General features: G+C 39.1%; 1 protein-coding gene and 1 long non-coding RNA gene across 2 annotated transcripts; one reads left to right on the forward strand and one right to left on the reverse strand.

The window, feature by feature from the left end:
- The first annotated feature begins 43 nt into the window (after positions 1-43).
- On the forward strand, positions 44-4,837 carry LOC109204832 (uncharacterized). The gene is made up of 2 exons (XR_002064354.2): positions 44-96; positions 1,182-4,837. It is a non-coding gene; the product is annotated as an uncharacterized LOC109204832 (long non-coding RNA).
- LOC100708579 (coiled-coil domain-containing protein 6) lies at positions 4,559-21,672 on the reverse strand. The gene is made up of 9 exons (XM_003438403.5): positions 21,297-21,672; positions 20,045-20,194; positions 18,024-18,152; positions 17,318-17,421; positions 16,014-16,174; positions 13,382-13,538; positions 11,283-11,383; positions 10,028-10,149; positions 4,559-5,545 (listed from the first exon to the last, which is right to left on the reverse strand). The coding sequence occupies exons 1-9, from the start codon at positions 21,549-21,551 to the stop codon at positions 5,342-5,344; spliced, it is 1,383 nt and encodes a 460-aa protein (XP_003438451.1). The 5' UTR covers positions 21,552-21,672; the 3' UTR covers positions 4,559-5,341.
- Between the last annotated feature and the right edge of the window lie 891 nt (positions 21,673-22,563).

Below are 22,563 nucleotides of genomic sequence, written 5' to 3' on the forward strand. Positions count from 1 at the left end.
TGAACGCGTCTACAACAGAAAAAGTGCTGCTTTCGCTTGCGCGCCTGGAGCGCAGAAGACAGAGACAGAACGGCTCTTAGCGATGCGGCGGATGTGGTTTGTGCTTCAGACATGTATGTTTTTCTCCTGTTTCGTGTAAAACAAGCAAGTATTCAAAAGCGCAAATCGGGGTTGGGGGGTGGATGCGCGCACACACGCACATGCACAAACCTGTTTACCTGGAAGCTCTCCGGGTCATAGGGGACAAATGAAGGATCTGTTTTTGTAAAGCTGCTCTTTGAAGCAATGAGAAAGAGTAATAATGACGATAACTAACGGTAGCTATAAAATAATAATACAAACACGTAGAAAGAAATCTACTGTTTTCATCTGACTGATCAAGCTGAAAGTTTGGGGTTCTCGTACTAACGAACCGGTCTCAGAGTAAGGGCTCTTTCCCTCTGGTGTCATCATTAATATTTCCATCAGTCCAGTCCGAACCGGTTGATGGATAGTTATAGCACCACACTGCATCAGCAGGACGCAGTGAGTGGAGTCATCTTCCCGGTGAGCGCAGGTTAAAGGAATGCAGGTACAAAATCATAATCTGTCATCACATCGCTGGAAATAACTGGAGTCTGTTTAAAATCATAACGAATATGAGTGAAAACGAGCTGCATCATAGAGAGCTACCATGCAGGTAACATGGTATCCAACACACTAAAGAGAATCTCTATTCAGTTTAAATGAAGCCGGAGAAAAACATACATGTATGAACCACAAACCACAAAATATGCATGAGATTGTAGTGCTGGTGATTTTGTTTATGGTAATCAAGGGAACAAGGAATAATAGCTGCATTTCCAATGATTTATAAAGAGAAGGCACACATTATCAGAGTTTGGGATTCACTTGAAAAAAATGTTTTGCTTTATAAAAAAGTGTTTATAAAAAATAAGAGCTTATATAGGCTTTAACTCCCCAAAATCTTGTTCTGTCCCCAAAACAAAAGAAAACAACATACAGCAATCAGACATTTTTTTAAACATAGGGTGTCCCAGGAAATGTTGACTTTTAATTTAATCCATACATTATTTACATACATAGAATGACAGCAGGGAGATTAGTCGCTATAATCATTCTGTTGTAGCATCATAAAGTTATATCATCCATGTTGTTTGTTCCCATTCTCATAACCTCAGGTCAGTAACACTGTGAAACCAAGTCACCAACGAAAAGTGGGCGTGATGGTGGGAAGCAGAGTAGAATGGGAGAGGAGAGGAAGAAAGGAGAGGTAAAACAGGTTTGTACACTGAATGAACTCAAAATTCCTGAGGATCTTTGATGCTTTTTCCCAGAGCTGAGGTCTGCTGCCAAAAGGGGTCTTACTGAAAAGATTTAGGCTCCATAATCCCCTTCTGCCTGAAAAATTAAGTGGAAAAAAGAAAAAGGGAGACAGAATTAATTGTACTTTACAGTCACATTACACTGACATGTTGCTCCAAACCAGTTTCAGCTAGATGTAGTGCATGTCACAGACAGAGCTAGGAATTTGAGGTTGTTTGGGGAGTGGATTACAGAGTGGCTATGACACACTTTAAAACACTACTGACTGAAACTAGAATTGATGTTGATGCATTCACACATTCCCAGGTTCCATATATGGACTATTAATTCCACTGGGTTAAAATCCATCTAAGATCCACTGATCTTAAATTTTAAGCTTTATGTTTTGCAAGCTTAATATAGCAGTAAAGTAAGTTTGGTTTACAACACCCGTTTGATACTGCAGTAGTAATGAAAGTGAAATTTGACACATCTTCACATGATTGTTAAAGTTATATGCTTGAAGCTTTGCAAACATGTTTCCTTTTGCATCTTCATGTACAAGATCAAAGATAACAGTTCAGCCAACCTGAGATCACAGAGCATATAAAGTCATTTATAAAGACTACTAGAGAGAATCACCTGCATCTATGCCCAGGTGTTTAGTAATTCCTCAGTTTGGAGGTGACTAAATGTGTCAATACGGTTGACCTGAATAATTACTGGCCTCTTTTCCTCAGCTGTAATCCAAGGTATTTCACACTGCTGATCACAATGTTTGATAAGCTCCACATGTGTTTTGACTTATAACTTGCTGGTAGACCTTAAATGCCTTAAGGCTCACTAGCATTGCAAAGTTAAGCCTATGCAAGCCTAAAATAAACAGTTGTTCCTTTTGCAATCCATAATTGTTGCTCCACATGGTAAAATAGCATTTGCGACACATGCCATTTATGTGAGGTTTGAAATTAGGATTAAACACAATTTCAGTTGCTTTAAAAAATAATTATAAACTCCAGCTGTCAACCAAGACATAAAAAATATTAACACTGAGATCTGTGGATTAACCCCAACCACTGTGTGTGGGCTTGAGCAATCATTTTGTTCTTTACAAGTAATGTCTTGTAATGTATATCCCATATTCAAATATAAAGAAATGTATTTTGAAAATAGTCTCATTGAGACATTATGCTCACATTACTCAGCCATTCCCGTGAGATTTATGTGAGCTGACCTTATGACAGTTTAATAGCTTGTCTTTTTATCTAACACTTTTATGACACCTGAGGTTCAGTGGCCCGCTGTGCCTTTCCGTAAGAGGCTTGGCAGGTGTACGCACACAGCGCCGCCCCGCAGTCTGGATAAATCTTGGGTGGTTTGGCTATCCTAGCTCCAAAAAGCTGCAGAGGTTAAAGGCCACTTTAATACCCAGCATTGCCACCCTGAGCTTCCAGTATGGATTCGTGCTTGGATTAGTTCAGGTTGCTGGCTTTAACAGTAAGCGAGAACACCGCACCACAGTAGAAAAACACAGGATCCACTTTAGTTGTGCCAGAACTCTCAGCAAGCCTTCAAACAAAGATATACTTATGTCACTCTTAGGATGAGATGTATATTTTGATTTTGGTGAGATTAAGCTGAGTGTATGTGCAAATGGGAACAGTTATGTGCAGAGACCTAATGGAAGCCTAATGTGTTTTGTAGGCTGTCATCCTTGTCTGTTCTCTTCCCACCACAGGTTATTGCACCCACATTACAAAGGTTTAGCGTGTTAAATGATCCTGGAATGAGTGATTTATGGAAACCACTCCTCCGGTCTCCATCCAGTTGAAACCGGTTAGAACCATGTGTAGTAGGAAATGAAAATCAGACACTGGCACAGTCAAGTCGAGCGTCAGCGGATCTATACAAGAGGACATCACATGATGTGGTTGTTGCAACAGATTAACATCAAATGATAAAAAAAATCTTTATTTCAATTTGTAGTTAGCAGCATGGCTGGCAACGCAAACTGCTGATCTACCTACCATTTTAATATCAGACTGAAATAACAGTTAAAATGTGAACATATTTAACAGGTAGATTTAGAAGTTCATTTTTTATCAATTTGATATCATGTTCACAAGTTCAGTTCTCTAAAGATCACTATAAATAATCCCGATAGGCAAAGAGTTTAAGAGCATCACATCAGAGGGAGCGTCGTTTTAGCAGAATAGCGAAGGTGTCTGAGGACCACAACAGTGTTTAGGATTTACTATTCTGCCGTTAAACATAAATAGCCATGTTTATCCACACATTTCTCTGGAGACATTTCAAGAGTCACCCTCATGGTGACACACTTTAGAGGAAGTCGGGGAATCACCGGTCATTATATCCTCTAGGAACTACAAGTGTACCGTAAATCCACTGTGGGAGACTGAGTAAGTGGCAGCTGACCTGCTGGTGTCTGTAGAGGGAAAAAAAAAAAAAAAAAGTCACTTAGAATCACCCTTAAGGAGCCTTTGCAAACTTTTACAGCAATCTATCATATTCACTGAGCCATTTTGGTAAGACATTAACCCTTGGAAGTCATACCTGTGTTGAAGTGTACCTACCTGTGCTCATAAACGCATACTGCCATATAATGTTAAAGGTTGAATATAAAAAATATAAAAATTTTTCTACTGTTCCAGGTTGTGAGCTTTGTTGGTGCAGTTTATTTAAGGCACAAACATTTTCCATCAACTACTTCAGAGGTTTGTCAGACTCTCATAACTACCACAGTGAAGCATTCCAGTGAAGCTAAATACACAAAAAGATGCATTTTTGAGCCTGTTGAAATGTTCTGTTAAATTAAGCAAGTGCATCAAATCGCAGGTGTGAAAGTGAAAAAAAAAAAAAAAGATTGTCTTCCAGGTTTGCTTATCAGTGTTACACCCACAGTTATTACATTACAACTGAGTATCAAACGATATTCATAAAATTCACAATTAAAACAGAAGTTGTCATCTCAAGAGCTTTAATCATACATAGAAATTTAGTTCAACAGTACCATTCATTTAGAATGTTTTCGCAGTATGTATATTTAGTGTAAAGAGCATTGTTTTTTCTTTTTTCTGATGGGAATATCCATAAGGATGACAGAAGCTTTCAGAAATACACCAGAGAGAGAAGATCAGAGAAGAGACTGAGTACATGACTAAGTTGTAACACCTCAGACTATATTTTCAAACACCTCAAAAGGCGACATTTATCTGTGGTTTATGTGTCCATCCTCGTTGATGCTTTTTTTCCTTTTCATTTTAACATAGGAGCAGCAGATCTTTGAATGCTTACACAAACTAAAATACCTGTGCTGCAAGCACCGTTTGATCAATGCCCTATTATAATGGAGAAACTCCAAGCACTCTTCTATGACACCGTTTTGTTGACCTAATCAAAGCCACGTTAAACTTGGGGTTGTGGTGAACTGTTTTACACTGCTTTAATGACAGAGGGTGATCTGGAGTGGAGGACATTACTGCAATCAAGTGTCATATTATAGGCATGAAAATAATTGACCACATCCATCTATTTAGCCATCCAAATCTCTAGCCATACATCCATCCATCGATCGATCGATCCAAACATCCAACCTATCGTAAAACATAACCATGAAACATACTGTATGTGCTGTTTGTGCTATCTTAGAAGCGCCACAACAACAATTCCAACCAGCTAAAGTCCCAAGCAAAGAAAAAAAAACATGTACAAGACAAAAGGTGGAACAGATAATTATCCTACAAATCCCAGAAGCGATTATTTTTCAATTATCCATTCCTTTTAAGAGAAGTTAAGTAACGCCACATGAAGATTTGGCAGGCAGATAGCCTCACTGAAGGTGAGTAGCTATCTTGTTTCTTTTCCCTCCAAAACTTTTGAAGCTGCGTCTTTTGTTGAGTTGGTAAAGAGTAAGAAACTTCACTTCCAGAGCTGGTAATGATGGAAGCTGCTGCATTAGCATCGTGGCATTCAGTGGGCGCACTCACGCGCAAAGACAGAGACTGTGTGTGTGGCTTTAAGGCTGGGAGGGAGGCTGCTGCTGCGCTGTTGATGCATGCTGTGACATGGCTGCCGGGGAGGACATGGATTGGACCATGGGTTGAGCTGGCGGGGGTAGCGGAGGCTGAGCCTGTTGGGCCCCTGAGTGCGTGTTGGGGGAGGGTGGGGGTGTTGGACGTTTGAATTTGTCAGGGCTGGTGCTTCTTCTTGGGGAAGGCCGCTGTTTGACAGAAGGAGAAAGAAACAAATAAACACAGATTGCTTGTAAATCACAACCAGATGACAGAATTCGAAAAAATTCATGCAGAAAATGGAGTTTATGGCAAACAGACATTTGGAGAAATTTTGTTTAATCAATACATTTTTAAAAAGTTTAGGCGGCTTTAATTTTTCCCAGACATAGCCAGGAGGGTAGTTGTGGAAGTATCAACTCTTTTTGTTGGACTGTGCTCCCAGAGTTACAAACCACTGCAGGAAAAAGATCATAAACGGCACGATTACATGTCTCAGTCATGTTTCCCCTACTGAGCTGTTCATCATGACCTGATAACAGCAATTCTAGCCTGACAAATGGAATGAATAAACGAAAAAAGTAATCTTTTCGAGGTTCTGATTTCCCAGCCAGTCATTTCCCTAAAAATTCTTGGATGAGCTAAGTAATGACAGTGGTCTATAACATCTACATAGAAGAACAGAGTAAATTCATTTAGGTTATGAAACAGGGAGAATGCTAGGAGAGAGATATAAATGAGCTCCAACAATTGGGAGGAAAGTTTAATAAAAAAAATAAAAAAAAAGATGCCCCCTACATACATTTTTAATCCAGGTAGTAACTATAAAACTGTACCAGCATGGCAGAACCCTTCTCAGAGCAGTCTCACTCAGTCTTATGCCTCCCTGCCTATTCCTCAGAAGGATTTATGTCTAAACCATCTCATTATGCCAAACTTTAATGCCCATTGATTGCAACAGTCAGACAGTCTGGGGAGACATCTCAGGCATGCTATTCTGAGGACCAGGGTTACGCAAGTAACCCAAAGCTACCATTCCTAGCATTTCACTTCTCACTTTGGAACATGGAGGCCCTCATATTGCCAGAAGAGCTTATCTCCAGCGATCAAGAGCACTTAAAAAAGTTCAAGGGAAGACCAAGAACTGAGTATTACCTGAGCTGCCTTCCAGTTTTTATCCCATTTTGTAAACTGGAAGCTTCTAAAACAGGACAAATGTAAAGGGCAGAGGATAAGCCTGCAAGTGCGTGGATTTTCTTGATTGAAACCTCCTTCACACCTGAGTGACAGACCCCATGTGGAATGAGCTTGCAGGTGCACTGGCAAACACAGACCCTGACTTGGACAGGATAAACCAAATGCCTTCATAATCCAGTGTGAGAGCTGTAGGTTTGTAATAATGTAGCCCAGAAAATGAAAAGTTGATCACTTCTCCATAAACTCTTAGTTCTGCATAAATTTGTCAAGCATAAACAGGATGCAACATGTGCTGCTGCTGTTCTTCAGATGAAGAAGAAGCCAGTGGAGAAAATACCATCAATACAATGGGCAAGCATGAACTCTGACATGCCCTGGGGCAAACAGTGCATGAATGACTGAAGATGCCTTTTCTCTTTAAGCGATCCGCATCTACTTCATAATAGCCCAATCTTTGTAATGGAGCATGCCTGGAGAGCAGATCTGCCCAGATGTGATGTAGTGGTCTGCGTTACTAATTAAGGCCAGTCTGGAAGAAGCATATTTACAAAGAGCCTGGATATTCTTTTTGGGAGCAGGGCAGACTGGGAATCAACTGGTCCCAGCTGTGAATTTCATCTGGCGCCAGCATGTGGTTCAGTGTCTACGACACCGAACTATGTCTCCACTGTCTGCCAGCAGTTTTATGTAGTCAAATAAGCTTGGCGTACTGCATCCCAATCTCTTGATGGTGAGACTGACAGACTGCCTGTATTAAACGGGGACTTTGACTGGGAAGCCTAAGGTAGGAAGGGCAGACCTGTTGTGTGCCGTTACTCGAGACTACTCTCCCTCACATCTCGTCTTGTGTGAGGTAGAGTACGATGTATCATCATTAGCTTAAGTCCTAAAAATAAACCACACAAACATGCACAATGCTAACTCCATATTTAATACAACAACTGGTACATAATGTGTGTACGGCAGACAAAGTTTACAATCATTGAGGGGATTGTTGATGGCAATTTTGTATCATCATGATGTTCTCTGGAGGTCAAATATTACTACTGAATCAACCGGGTGGCTGAACTTAATTTGAGTACTTTTTTTGTAAACAGACACACAAACTTAACAGTAATCATTCATTTTGTGAGCAGTCTCTCACAATTTACACACCCCAGCTCATTTCCCACTTTAGTTGATAAGGGTTATGACATCCGTTTGTTTATGTAACATAGCTCTATACATATACACATTACTACTATCAGAACAGTGCTGTGTGCATCACACATTATTACCCCAAACCAAATCCACATTTGTTCTTACCTTCACTTTTAAATTATGAAATGATTCTGCTTTAAATAAAACTTCCACAGTGTAACTACTATAGCAATATTATAGTTAATGGTATTTTCATCAAAACTAGCCTTGGCAAGGTAATGCCAGGGGAAACACTGGTGAGATATTTATATATTTTATGACTTTATGATGCTCTTTTGGATAGGAGGCATAATAGAAACTGGTTGTTTATAGGAACAGGTTCAGACCATAACCCTGGTGTAAAATATTACTAAAACATATCTATATCTTATTAATAAATATACATAGATAAGGCAGTGTTGCTTTAGTTATCAGTGTGCTGAAGAGATGGAGACACAGCTAATTGGAGCTTAGGACATTTATGAGTTATGGGAAGTAAGTTCTAGTATTGACGCCAACAATACAAACAGTATTTGCAGAAGCCAGTATTCTTTGGGAGTCAAAATCTTGACTCCTATACTGGGTGAATACTGGTGGACACACAGCTTTATTCCTCCTACTTATATTCATTTTAAGGACTATAATATCTAAAAGTCATGACATGGGAATAGGGCTGCCACAAACGATTATTTTGATAGTCGACTAGTCACCGATTATTTTTGCGATTAGTCGACTAATCAGATCATGCATCCATTGGACGTAAAATGTACAGCTTATTGCACCAGCATGCGTCTGCTCTTATATAACTATCATTAGCTTACAGCTTGAAGTGTTTAAGGTATGTGCTGACTAAAAATAAAGACAAGATGATAGTTTATTACACTTTTAATGAAATTTGCAGATTGTTTCAGTGAAGTTTAATAAACTCAGCCGTCTGCTCCTTGCTATCTAAAATATAACAGGACACCGGAGCATATTCTCGAGCATCTCACACTTCTGATAATCAGTTGTCTGCTTGACGTTTATTCATCTGTGCAAAAACTATAACTTTATTTCTCAGCCAAACCAATTTACTCAGGAACAAATAAAATACTAAAAAAAAGCCAAACAATAACATTTTTAAGTTATCTAAGTGACTTATATTACATGTTTAACCCGAGTAAGCGAAAGACGGCGGTGAGTTTGAAAACGATTTGCCGGGAGTCCGGTGTTCTCACCGACTCTAATGAGCCTAGAACCCCGGCTCTCTATCGAGCTGGTGGGTAACAGACCTCTCCGAAAACGTCGGAGCGCTTTTGAAAATATGTGGTGTCTTGATAGACTGAGCAGATATTTGAGGTTTACACAGCTACATTCTCACCTGAAAATATGTTAAACGTTTATTTTGTGACCCAGAAAGAATAATAATTGTAATATTAAAACTAACTAGCTGCCGCCATTGTTGACAACTGCGCTGGGCCGCGCTATGAATTCTGGAACACAGTTTCTTCTTCTTCGGGGTTTAACGGCAGCTGGCATCCTTGTACATGCAGTGCTGCCATCTTCTGTTTCAGTCCGTTATTACACTCTTAAATACTACTACTTATTCCTGCGTCTTTTGGGATCTTACAAAGCTTCAAACGACGCGTCGACTATTAAATTAGTCGTCAACGATTTTAATAGTCGACGTAATCGTGACTAGTCGACTAATCGTGGCAGCCCTACATGGGAATGCAAACAGGTTAGACCTTTAAATAACCACTGAAAGGTGACAGTTAACGTCATAGTCGTCGTTGCATTAAAGATCCACCATGCTGGCGTGTACTGTACTATCAATAGAGCTAGCCTTGACATTAAAAAAATATAGACAGGGCAGTAAATTTAACAAAACAACAGGCAGTACATATTCTCCACGTGGGTGTCCTCATTTAAGGTTCATTTGATGGACACAGCTCACTGATTAAATATAGTTCAAAGATCATGCTGACTCAGAGCAAACTGCTGCTCTTATGAAGTCACAATTAACACAGAACTTTTAATCATTAAACTTGTTTATCATTTCTATGTACTTGAACTGGAAAACATCTTCATACCCCCAATAAAACTGAAATAATGTTATAATACAAAAAGGTTACATACCTATTATTTTTATTGTCAATTATTTACTTGTTTACAGAGCAACTATTTTTGAGTTAACCTACGGGAAATCTGGTAAAAAAAAACAAAACAAAACACAAAAAACACAAAAAACCCCCAACATATATATGTATATAAAATAAAACAAAAACGTGTGAATTCTCAATGTTCTAAAAGATGATGTGGGTGGTGTCACTTACTGCTACGGCATGAGAGGAGCCTCCGTGGACGTGCAGGGCGGGGGTGTTGTAGTGGGAAATGGCAGCTCTGGACAGTGTAGCTGGAGGAGTGAAGCCAACTGTGTGGGTGCCATATGAGAGACCTATAAGCAGATGGGACAGCCAGAGGGAGAAAGATATTTTATTAGAAGTTAACATCAATTCTAGACACTTTCATTTTCCTCCTCAATACTTACTCCAAGATTACTTCGATATAAGAGGGAAGTTCTTTGTGGCTACCAGTGTTCTGGCACAGGATGACTGTTTTCTCATTGACCAAATATTTACTTTGATATCATACCTTATTGTATCATAAACTAGTATGCAGACCAGAAATGGATGTTAATTTTTTTCTGCACTATTTTTAGTGTTAGGTCTGTGCCTAAAGAGAGTAAGGGCAACTGAAATGTGATGGTGCTCTCCCTTTTATTATACTAATAATTATTATTTTATTCTTCTTTCTTCTGTTTTTTCCTACACTTTTTATACTTCTACAAATGGTCATTCATTCAATAATAATCTTTATTCAATTACCTATAGTGCCAAGATCAGTAAGCTAGGAGTGTATCCACCAGTGTTAAATTTGAGAGCAAATTTTGACTTCATTTCAGTTTTCTGACATTTAGTTTAAGTCTCATTTTAGTCAACAAATTATAGGATTGTAGTAGACAAAATCTAAATTTCATTAAGTTTAATAAAATAAAGTGTAGGGTGAAAAAGTTTGTCGTGTTTTTAGCTGCTCCACATGGTTCACTACGAGTCTTATTTTCATTGACATCAAATGCGAAATGTGTTTATACGTCTTGCTCTTCTCTTCCTCCCAAGCGTTGACATTTTGTCACATTTTCAAAACAAACAAAACCAAAAAAAGCTGTACCCTTTCCCAGGGCAGGGCAAATGTGCTCGTCTGACTTTTTAGACCACTTAGTTCTGCTTGGATCTCATGTCTCCAGAATATTTTCATCTTCTTTTTATTAGTTAATGAACTTTTAGATGGTATTCAGTGTCAACCCCACATCATGGTCTGTCACGCTCACAGTGAGCAGCAAAGTTCTACCCGAACACGAAGCTTATATAAAATGCGGTGTGACAATTAAGCTGTAAATGTGTGGTCTTGATTTGACAGAGTACCTACAAGATTTTGAGATAAAAGCTGGAACAAAGATAAAGCTTGCTGTCTGGCAAAAAGTTTTATTAACCGCTATCAAAGGCCGTTTATTGTTGTGTTTTTACCTACCTGGTGATATCGGTCGGCTGGAGCTGGGAGAGGGAGTGTAAGGGATGGGGCTGGACACGGTCCTGGCTCGCAGACCCTGTGCAGACATCTCGTTGAAGTACCTAAAAGTACGACATATTTTTGTAATGCAAAAAGCAATCCAAGCCTATTGTAATGTGTTAAACAGGCAAAAAGTGCTAAATCAATGATGACAGTTACTCCTTGAGATGCAATGTGAAAAGCATCACATTGCATCTCAATGGTAACTCAAAGTGGGTTTCTAAAAGTGCTCAATTTGGCTTATTTTGTATGGGAGAAAAACACGATACATTTTCAAGTTCCTGAGGAGAAGATACTGGTGTCGCCGTCTGAGTCTGATGAAAGGAGTATCCTGTGCATGCAGAAAACTTTTTTTTTTTTTTTTTTATTTAAAGCTTTTGCCTAAAATTAACAAAGTTTCTACTGATAATCAGGAAGATTTAATATAAACTGAGATTTTACTGCCATATGTTGCTCGTTTGAAATGGCCATATACTAAAGCTATTTAGAGAGCCCAGCATGGTACAAGCCTTTGTTTTCTTCTTCCTAGTTTTTATTAGTTTCAGAGTGAATTTGAATCTTGTAAAGTATTACCTCATGTAGGGCATATGTTGGAAAAAGAGCTTTTTTGAAGGCAGCTGACACAGTTTTCTATAAGTGCAAAAATCACAGTAAATGTGCCCATTAAAGCCTCATTAGGTAAGCTGTAATGAGTTTTTTTTAAAAAAAAAAACAGTACAACTAAGGATATTAGCTCTATAAATATTTTTTAAGTTATAATTATTTTCTCAAAATATTATTTGGTTTTTCATTAACTGTAATAACATTAAAGTGTAACTAACTAAAAAAAAAGTTAGCTTTCTCCCCCCTGCACTCTGACTTGAAAGACAAGTGACACCCATGCATCTGATACAGAGGCCTGAACCAGGTACACAACAATAAAGAAACTTGAACTGGATAGTGTTTTACATACATTTGTTTTCTTAACCATTACAATTACAAACCCCCAATAGTGGGGGTTTGTTTTACATCCTCTTGCCACTGCGGAAGGAGACAACATGCAGAAAGTTGATTTAATGTTGTAAACAACTTTGTCTTTCAACATGCTACTAAACTGATTTGACTGAAAGCATTAAACCAGTAAAATCCTTATTTGGTTATGTTGAATCATACACAATGAGCCAGTTTGAGCAGCAATAGTAGGAAGAGTTGGTATGCTTAAGAAAAAAAAATAAAATAAAAAATCTGGTGGATAACCCCATACTCAGCGAAGTGCAACAGTGTTTGTTTTGTTTTAGTAAACATAAACCCTGAAGCCACCCCTAACTACTTGGTCTTGTTTTGACTTCTGAATAAAAAGAAGGACCATCTGGTACAACTTGTGTCTGAGGGTTAATTGGTCCCAGGAATAGAAAGGATTGCACAAGGTTCAAATGGACCATTCACTCACAAACAGAAGGAAGTCTGTAAGGTCCATTTAAGCCAAAATTTGGTTTCGTTTAAGTTTGATCAAGAAAGCGCAGGTCTTTCAAAACCAAACAAAGCTACTGCTAATTATTTTGACATTTCTACTAGTATCAGAAGTAAACATTGTGGCGATGGCATGACCTGAATCTGCAGGTCAGTGTTAAACATTGATTAAAAAGAAAAGAAGCTGTTTTTACAATTAAGATGAAACACCAAGGAATGCGGAACCGACTTAAGCTTGGTGTTTTTTGTGTCTGACAGACAGCCAAAAGGTTAACAGACACCATGGTGTCACCTTGCTTTATCACAAAGCCTTTTTAACAGCAACAATGACTGCCTACTGGAAGACCAATTGTTGTGTGCTGTTGTGGCAAACACGCCTTTTGTCATTTGCATTTGCCCTACTTTTGTGCCCTCATCTTTTCATTCTCACAGGTCCCTTTATCCAGCTGGCTATGTCAGCAGTATAAATGTCCAGTGAAGCCAAATGCCTCTAAGAAACATCGAGCTCCAGCGTGTAGTTCAATCCATTTTCTCTTTATTTGCAGGTATGTATGACTTTGTGTGTTATTGTGAACTTTTTGATCATCTGCCCTTGTGATTGTTGCACCTACCTCTCATCATCCATCTCCAGACTGGATTCACTCTCTGACAGTTGTCTACACAGGGCCTCCCTGCGCTCCATTTCTCTCTGAAGCTTTCTCTGCAGCCGGATGTTCTCCTCCCTCATGTGTCGCTCCTCCTCTATATACTGGGCACGTTTCTCTGTATCTGAAAGTGAACATTGTGATTTAAACTTTACAGAATCTCACTATTACTATACATTAATACAAATTACACCTGCACTACTCCTAGCATAACATAATACCCTCTTTAAGAGCTGTGAGTGTAACCCAGTTTGCTTGTGTAATACATTGTTGTCATTTTAGGAAAAAAGTGAAAGTAGGTCAAAAACAATCTCAACTAAGACTAATGGAAGCAACAACTTTCAGTATTTCTGGTGTCTTGTCACTTGGCCGAGCTTTGGGAGCACGTGTTTAAGGCTGGTCTGACATCCCCACCTAGTGGCGAACTCAAACCATAGCCACAATGATGCCGAATGACAATCTGAGTTGAGCATTATGATCAATGTCTCTAAAATCCACCAATCTTTATCACTTCTTGCTATCTGAAAACTATTTTGTCCACAACCTCCATTATATGGAAAACCTGGGCTTTCAGTCTCATTGCTACAGGTCTATAGAAAACAAACACCTAACTGTAAGTGGTGTTATAATAAAGTGAAAGTGTTTAAGAACCACAGTGACTCGGGCTCAAAGCGGCAGACCAAGTAAAGTTGTACAAGGTCACCAAATACTGAAGCACACAGAGGCTAAAGGCTGCCAAAGCTCTGCTGACTCAACAGCAGAGGTCCAAACCTCCTCTGGCATTAACCAGGACAAAAATTGGACCTGCATGGCATGCGTTTCCATGGCCGAGGAGCTCCTGTAGGTGTAATCTGTAGGCGACCCAGTATTTCGTCCATGTAGTGTTAGTACTTTTTAAATAAGCCATAAAACAAGCTCTGTTATCAATGTCTGCAATCAAGTGCAGTGCTCTAATATTAATCCACATTAATATGGATTAATATGATTTTTTTTTTTCCCCCTATAGGGGAAAAAAAAAAAAAAATCAAATGCTTTAATGCCCAAGGCTGCCTCTATTAAACCACCAGATCACTGCAGTCACAAGCAGTTATGTATAAAGAAGAAAATAACAATCTACAAGATCATTTTGTGTGAGACAAGATCCGAAGTCTGGTTGCATTTTACATGCATCTTTTGGATTGAGATTAACTGCTCACAGTTTTCCTACTGCTCCCTATAATTATAACCTAAGTGATAATGATGAGATCACGAGACAGGAGTTAGTCATGGATTTCTACAGGGTTCTGTGCTGGGACCAATGCTTTTCACACTATACATACAGATACAAACCCTCTCTAAATTTGGGCGAGATGCAAAACCTTCCTCTTTGATAAAGCTTTCTGTGAAGGCTGGATCAGATCACCGTCAACCATAACCAAGTAATCCAGTGAGCAACCCCCACTCCCAGTATCTAAACGCTCCTTGAGCTGACTATTGTTGTGATTTGGCATTATATAGATAAAGATGAATTGACTTTGATTGAATTGAACCAAATTTTAAGGAATGTGTGTGCCATTTTCTTTTCCGGATGCTACTTAAATCTTAATTCTTATCATTTATCAGTGTCTTCTAGGGCACAGAGAGAGCGAGAGAAGAGAGGCGAAGAGCACAGTGCCAAAACTGCAGTGAATCCCCAAAGACTACCAGTTAAAAAGCCTAATTCAATATCATATTTTTTTTTTTTTTAAAGAAGTAGCATAGTTTCCCCTTCTTTACAACTGTACAGTGCTTTTTTTTTTTCTTTCTTTTTTTTTAAATAACTTGGCCATTTGGATACTTGTTAGGCATAAAGTTTGAGGTGTACCCACTTTGACATTTAGTGTCAAGTTCTAGTAATTTATTAATTTGCTACTTTGCACTATTTAGGACACAGGTGTGTCTATATGTTGCACCTGTATAGTTTATGAACGCTAGCTATCTAAACAAGATAGCTAGCCTTAAGCAATAGCTGAGCAAAACAACATGGGTGTGACCAGAACACTAACTCTACGGCTTCAAAATGTGGCATCTAAAAACCAAAGTGGGATGTTACAGTGGCAACATCCATCCATTAAATATATTAATGGTAATATACAAACAGGTTATCAGTCACCAATATGGACAATCTTTTCTTTTTCTTTTAATAAAAGGAAGGGCACATGTAAGCACTTGTAAGACTGCTTCCTTTTGGGGCAAAACAACGAGAATCACCTAGATTAAGAACAGAGTTCAGGTTAACCATTTCAAAAGAAGGAATCGATTACAGATTACAACCTTTCTTAGTGTCTTGTTTTTTAACAGTGTACAGCTCCATTCCTTTCTTTTTCTCCTTTCCATCCAGTGTAATATGACCAGTAAATAATGATGTAACATGACTGTATATTGCATTAGAGCAAATCTACAGAAATATGAGTATGGAGGCACCAGGCTAAAGAGGATCCTGTTTTTTCCAAGTGGACAAGCACAAGCACTTATCTGAGAATCGATTTTACCAACCACTTCCTTAATCAACACTTGAGGGCATCTCTCCCTTCAGACCGACTTTCCTTCTGATCATGTGACAAGTTGAGTGGCCACTTACGCTGCAGCTCAGTGGTGCGCAAGCTCTTCTTAAGCCTCTCCACCTCATTCTTCAGGAAGCGGATATGCCGCATCATGTTCTCCGGTGAGTCGATTTCCATGGAAACATCTCTTGGAGATGGTGGAGCCGACACAGGCTGGTCCAGCTTCTCCTGAAGGATTCTAGTTTGGAAAATTGGAAAAATAAAACAAAACACAGGATTATTATTATTATTATTATTCAAAATGTTCCACTTATTATTATTTGTATTTAAAAAAAAAATACTAAAATTAGATGTATAACCTTTAAGTTAATTTTATATATGTAATTGGGCATTTATGCAAACAGATAATTAATAGTTCAGCTTACTGTTAAAACTGCAATTTAAAAGAAAAGTTACTTAATGCTGTTTATTTGATTTTAACATTTAAGTTAAAATTAATAAACTAATTACTTTTTGCTTTACACAGACAAGCAATGAATATAAAAGGTACACTGGCACATTTTTATACTAACTATAAAATAAAACAATGCAAACAAATATATTTCATTCATATAACAAGTACTTAACCCATTAGTAAATGTATAAATTAATTTTGTCAAAAATGAAAAGTAAAAGTCTTTTTCCCTCCATTTAATACTACCATTTCAGTTTGTAGCTAGCTTTTTCTTTTTAAAGATATTGGGCCATCAGGTTCATGGCATATTTAGCGTACCTTACCATTTTGCCACTTTTTCCCAAAGAAAAGTCTTGAAATTTTTAAAAACAAACAATCGGAAAAAGAAACACGCAATTGTTATGACTTAGTGACATTTCACCCACACGTTTATGCTCACTGGTCAGTTAACTCAATCATCGTTGTATGTAAACAACGTTTCTCATGATTCTACATTTGTTTCTCTTCATGCTGGAAATGGAAAATAAACTTGCTTGCGTCGCTCTCTCTCTTGACACTCTCACCAACAACAGTCTGGTGAGAAGAGCTGTGTGCTTTTAAAAAAAAGAAAAGTGACATGTGCTGCAAGGCACTTTTTGGAAAAGAGTTGCAACAAAGTTGGCAACAATAAAGTAAACTGAAACATTCGTCTACTGTCAGGAAAGAGCAAAGGAAACTCATCTGCCTACTGAACAGAAGACCATATAAAGAAATCCAAGATAAGCTGATGTTAGCGTGTCATAAAAGATGAAAAACTTTGGAAGCTTCTTTTGGAAGTATTCAGCTGAGTCCGTTTTAAATGTTTACCTCATTGTTTTGAACTTTGGCCACAATTAATCTAATCATTATGTATATGGCCAAAAAAAGAAGCACAGTATGTCTCATCACCTTTTCTCAGCCTCCAGTTTGTCCATTCGCTTCCACAGTCGGTTGACCAGAGCTTCTTGCTCCTGCTCTAATGTGTTCTCAAGGTCGATCTTCTCCCGCCTCAACTGAAAAATGAAAGATAAAGCAGAGCGTGGCATGCAGAAAGAGAAACCTTGAAGCATTCACAAGAATTCAGGATTGTGCACAAAAACACTGTATTGCAAATCCAAGATCTCAGTTCAGAGTTTGTATTCTAAAAATTAAAGGCATATGACATTATGACATGTCATAATGATTTTTTAAGTTGATGTTATGGGTTAAGTTTTTAGTTTAAGAAAGTAAATATTTGTATTTTATTGCTAAGACTGGTGTCTTTAAGAAGCTGAGACAGATTTTTAGGTGAAATAACTTTTGGTTATATTTGTATCTGGCCAAGATGCACAGTGGCATCGCACTCCATCAATCTGACACGTTAATAAGCGAGTACCAACAACGAATGCCTGCACATCTCCTGTCAGGGCATGGAGACATTATGCGGTGGCTTCAGCAGGTTTGACCCAGCCACAGACCAAAATGTTCTTTCCACTTAAGATTCAGTGGGAAGAAAAACGACGTTGAGATTTTTTGCATCTCACTCTACCATGGCGACTGAACAAATGGAAGTTTAAGGATAGCCTGCACTGCACTGGATGAGCAAATCTTTCCCATTTTACCATAATAAGCATACCTGTTCCAGGGTTAGCTGCTTTGAAATGGTTTCGTTCTCCATTTTCTTGATCTTTTTCATGAGCTTGTTAACCTGGAACTCCTGCTCCTGCTCCAAATGCTGCTCCAACTCAGCCTTCTCATGCTGGAGCTAAAATTTAAAAGGAGAGAGCAGTGCATTGACAGATGAAGAGAAGAAACAGATGAGGAAAAAGGGAGAGGAAAAAAACAAACTCACAATGAGACATGCAAAAGCTGTTTGATGACCACAGAGATGACCACAGCTTATACAATGAAATAATAATAAAAGACAGCGTCATTAGACAATTCCACTGGTTTCAGGGTAAACTTCCCAGAAGAACAGACAGTATAAAATAATGTTTTGGCAACCCAAGTAATCACTTTTGGCAGTTCACCAGCATGAAAAAGGGTGCGGCTCAGCGCTGATTCAAAATGGGACAGCTCTGTGATGGATTATATAAATGATTACTCATTATGGGGAAAGATATGCAAATTCATTTAAAGGAAAAAAAAATGAAGAGGGAAATATAACCATTTCCATCATGCTGTTGAGAAAAATAACTAGAAAACCTCAAAACATCAGTCTGTTTAAACTTACAATGACTCCATTCATGGAGTGTCGAGTGCTGTGCAGTATCCTGGATGCAAAACCAGGTTACCAAGTTGTGCCCCACCCAAACTGCAGGCACGTTTTCCTAATTAAAACTAACCATTTTGTTTTAATAAGGTGCCTTGCTTCAGTTAACACTAGAAACTATTTAATAAAAGCAATCCAACCCTTTATACTGTGTTAACATTATAAACAGACTGAAGAATAAATGCCAGACTATGAAGTCCTTGGAGAGAGATTATATTCTACTAGGCTCTTCTGTAAGCAGAGGCTCTTTCTGACTGGCACCAGAACAAAGGCAAAGTTGGATGGGACTCTGTTTAGTATCATGTGCTCTAATAATAAGTATTAGAGGAAAATAGAGAGTTTCATCAGCTTCCTTTAAAATAGGTACTGTTGTTTTCAGTACCATCAACAAAAATTAAGAGGGTGGGATTTGTAGGAATATGTAATGCAGCCCAGTACACCTTTAAGGTCTCAATTTGACATTATCAGGGATGTTTTTGGTGTATTTACAAGATGTAATATTCAGCACATGAGACTGCCTATGGTCATGTGAATGTTTAAAATACAAGGCACAAGTTTAAAATCAGGGCTGGCGTGCTTGTGTTGTTAGGCTATTCAAATACAGACAATGCAGCTAAAAAGTCCAGCAAAAGTAATGGCTGGGAAAACCCAAATAAAACAAAATTCGTCCCAAAAATGCTTCTCCGTAGAGTCATTTGCATGCCCAGTATTATAAATTTTGATATTCAGTTGATTTTCCCATCTGTCACCCCAATTTTTAAGCAACTAATCTACTGACATAGGCAGATACAAGTCTGTTGCATGTTAAATTCTAAGATAAGAATATTAAAAAAGCTCAAACAAGTAAATCTGTATGACCTTAAGCAGGTTTTGCTGAGACATTTGCATGCATCTCTTCCACATCCCTACTTCTTTAGATATCAACAAACCATTAGTCACCCTACAGCTATCTATTCAAAATGTGAGAGCGAGTGCTATATGCTCTGTAGTTGGGAAAATACGATGTGGAAAACAGACTGAACCAAATAACCGACAACATGAGGAGAGTAATTTGAGAGTCATTTAGACGTGCTAGCAGCTGCAGTGAAGTCATCTTGAGCTTTTCCAGGCTTCAGGCAAGTAGAATTGCAGTTGATGATAATGCACTAGCTGCTGTGTGCATAGACAAGCACCCCGCACATCGTGAACAAGAGCAACAATACTTAAGAAATTTGCATAACACGGCATGAAGAAACGATATACCACACTGACGTTTGTGATCAGTAAGATAACAGGGGAAAACTTTAAACTAATTACACTATTCTCCACTCCGTCTGGCATAAAGAACTCCAAAATGTGCATTAAAAGTGTGCACCTCCCCATCCAATTTTGTTTCTATCACTCACTTGCATGAGTTTCCTTGACAGTTCATTGGTGAGGAATTCTTCCTCCTTCTCATAGTTGACTGCCAAGGTTTCCTTCTCCTTCTGAAGAGCCTGGATTTTCTTGAACAAGGTGTTACTGATAAATTCTTCCTCCTGCTCTGCTCTCGCTTGCTGTGGGACAGAAAACACAAAAAGACAAAGGGACAGAAGAAATATCAGTGACAAACTCTTGCTTCTGGCACATCACACTGTTTTCACCTTTATCCTGATTAAACTATAACTTACTGACAGTGAGGGGAAACATGCACCAATCAACTAAAGACTGCTGCAGTGATGCTTGCCAGCCAAAGAGGAAGCATAATTCTTTCAAATGACTCAAGAGATATTGCAGCAATGGGTGACTGAGTGAAACATGGGCTGGGGGGGCGGATAAAGAAATGTGTTGGGACAGCTAGAACAGCTAGCATTACACTGCTTGTGATACATGCGTCCTTGCCACTCTCAAATTCACCCATCCCTTATTCTCTCCTGACCTGAAAAATAAATTCTGCTTCGCAGGCCGTTATGAAAAACAGAGCGGATTATAAAAGCCAAACAGCTAGTTAAGCTTCACAAATTTACACAGAGGGTGGACAGTGTGAAAGTGTGGTTGGGTTTGCAGACGTTTAGAGCGTGGCATTTAGCTAGCTCGCTAAGTTTGGCCTACATATTTCCCATCTATCCAGCAGATCGGTTACACATTTTTATGAAGCTAGGACTGATTAACCGAGCATGAAGAAATATGACGCATCAGTCGGTGCCAAGGCTTCTGGTGGGCTATTTATTTTCACTCAGTTACCATATCCATGTTGGCCATAGCGTGGTGACAATGCCGAGCAGTGAGTAATCAGCTGACCACACATCTACAATCAATCTGTTAACTCACATCGTGAGGTGCCCACCCAATTTTTTTGACGTTTTTTCTGGTTGACGTTAGCAATTCATCTAACGTTAGCCACGATTAGCAACACAAAATAACACAAAGCAAAGTAGCAGGATATCGCAGCTCGACCACCTAGCAGACGTTGTCCCGCTGGCTAAATTAGCAGGTAGCTAATGTTAGTAGGGCTAACATAACAGCAAAGAATTACGGCCGAATTCAGGTAACATTTCCACGTAGCACTCATTCAGCTTTAATCAAACAACACTCGCTAGCGCTAACTTACTGACAAATGCAAAACAGCAAACAGGGTGGGGATAGCATCTCGCTAGTTAGCTAGCTAACATTACTCACAATGGTGACGCTAGCTTTGCGGAGGTCCCGATTCTCCTCCTGCAGGGCTTTGCACTTGAGTTTAAATGTTTCCAGCTCAATTTTAAGAACTTTATTCTCCTGCTGTAACGAGGCGAGTCGGTTGGTCAGTTCCTCCAAACGAAACTGTGAAATGACTATGCTCGGTTTCCCCGAATTTGAAGCGGAGGACGACATCGGGGTGGCGGAGCTGCTCCCCGCTCCATCGGTGTCGCTCTCGCTTGCGCTGTCCGCCATGGCTGTGCGACGGTGTGTGTGGTGGAGAAGAGAAGACGACGGCAGCTGCAGCGTTTGAGGAGCGCAGACAGCAGAATGGTACACTGCGTGACCTTGCTCCCGCCTAACGGTATAGCACCCCCAACAGGATGTCTCCAGTACTACCTAATACACCCATAACATCAAATGCATCTTTGAAAACCCAATCCGAGACAGGATTGCCAGCAAAATGGGAAACTTAACACACAACACCACACCCTAAACCACGTGTTATGCCTAACACCACAACATCCTTAGAGTAAGTGTTTACTTGTCAGCTGTTGTGTTGACAGTATGACATTATGCTCATTTTATACAATACTGTGAAAAAGTATTTCCCAGCCTTCTGGATTTCTTTCTTTCTTTCTTTTTGTATATTTTTCACTCTTACATGTTTCAGATAATCAAATATGCTTTAATATTAGACAAAGATAACCAGAGTAGTGCCAAAGTATCTCGATCAGATTTAATTCCAGATTTTGACTAGGCTGCTCCAAAACTCTCATTGTGTTTTTTGGAGCCATTAAGTGGTGAACTTGCTGGTGTATTTTGGATCATTGTTCTTCTGTATAACCCAAGTGCATGTGCAAGTGCATGGACTGATGGCCAGAGATTCTCCTTCTGGATTTTCTGGCAGAGGCATAAATTCGGATAAAGTACAGCAAGTTGTCCAGGTCCTGAAGCAGCAAAGCAACCCCAGACCATCACACTACCACCACCAGGTTTGACTGTTGGTTTGCTGTTCTTATTATGAAAGAGGTGTAATGAGATACAAACCTTCCAGAAGTCCCTTAGGTGTTGTTCTGGCTTCTTTTATGATGTCATGGTTGAGTCATCGATTCAGGGAATTTTGGTAATTTGCCCAGTTCCTGGGAAGATGCTGTCCCAAGTTTTCTCCATCTGTGGATGTCGTCTCTCACTGTGGTTCAGTGGAGTCCCAAACCTTAGAAATGGCATTGTGAACATTTCCAGACTGATAGATGGCAATGACTTT

This window comes from Oreochromis niloticus, linkage group LG13 (genome assembly GCF_001858045.2).
Source record: "Oreochromis niloticus isolate F11D_XX linkage group LG13, O_niloticus_UMD_NMBU, whole genome shotgun sequence".
Taxonomy (NCBI): Eukaryota; Metazoa; Chordata; class Actinopteri; order Cichliformes; family Cichlidae; genus Oreochromis; species Oreochromis niloticus.

Bases quoted from the DNA above. Each gene is read 5' to 3' on its own strand.
- LOC100708579 (XM_003438403.5), bottom strand. From the start codon at position 21,551: ATGGCGGACAGCGCAAGCGAGAGCGACACCGATGGAGCGGGGAGCAGC. The intron at 13,539-16,013 runs GTAAGTGGCCAC...GTTCACTTTCAG, and splicing joins GCGCACCACTGAGCTGCAGC to ATACAGAGAAACGTGCCCAG. The intron at 5,546-10,027 runs GTAAGTGACACC...TCTGTCAAACAG, and splicing joins GCTCCTCTCATGCCGTAGCA to CGGCCTTCCCCAAGAAGAAG.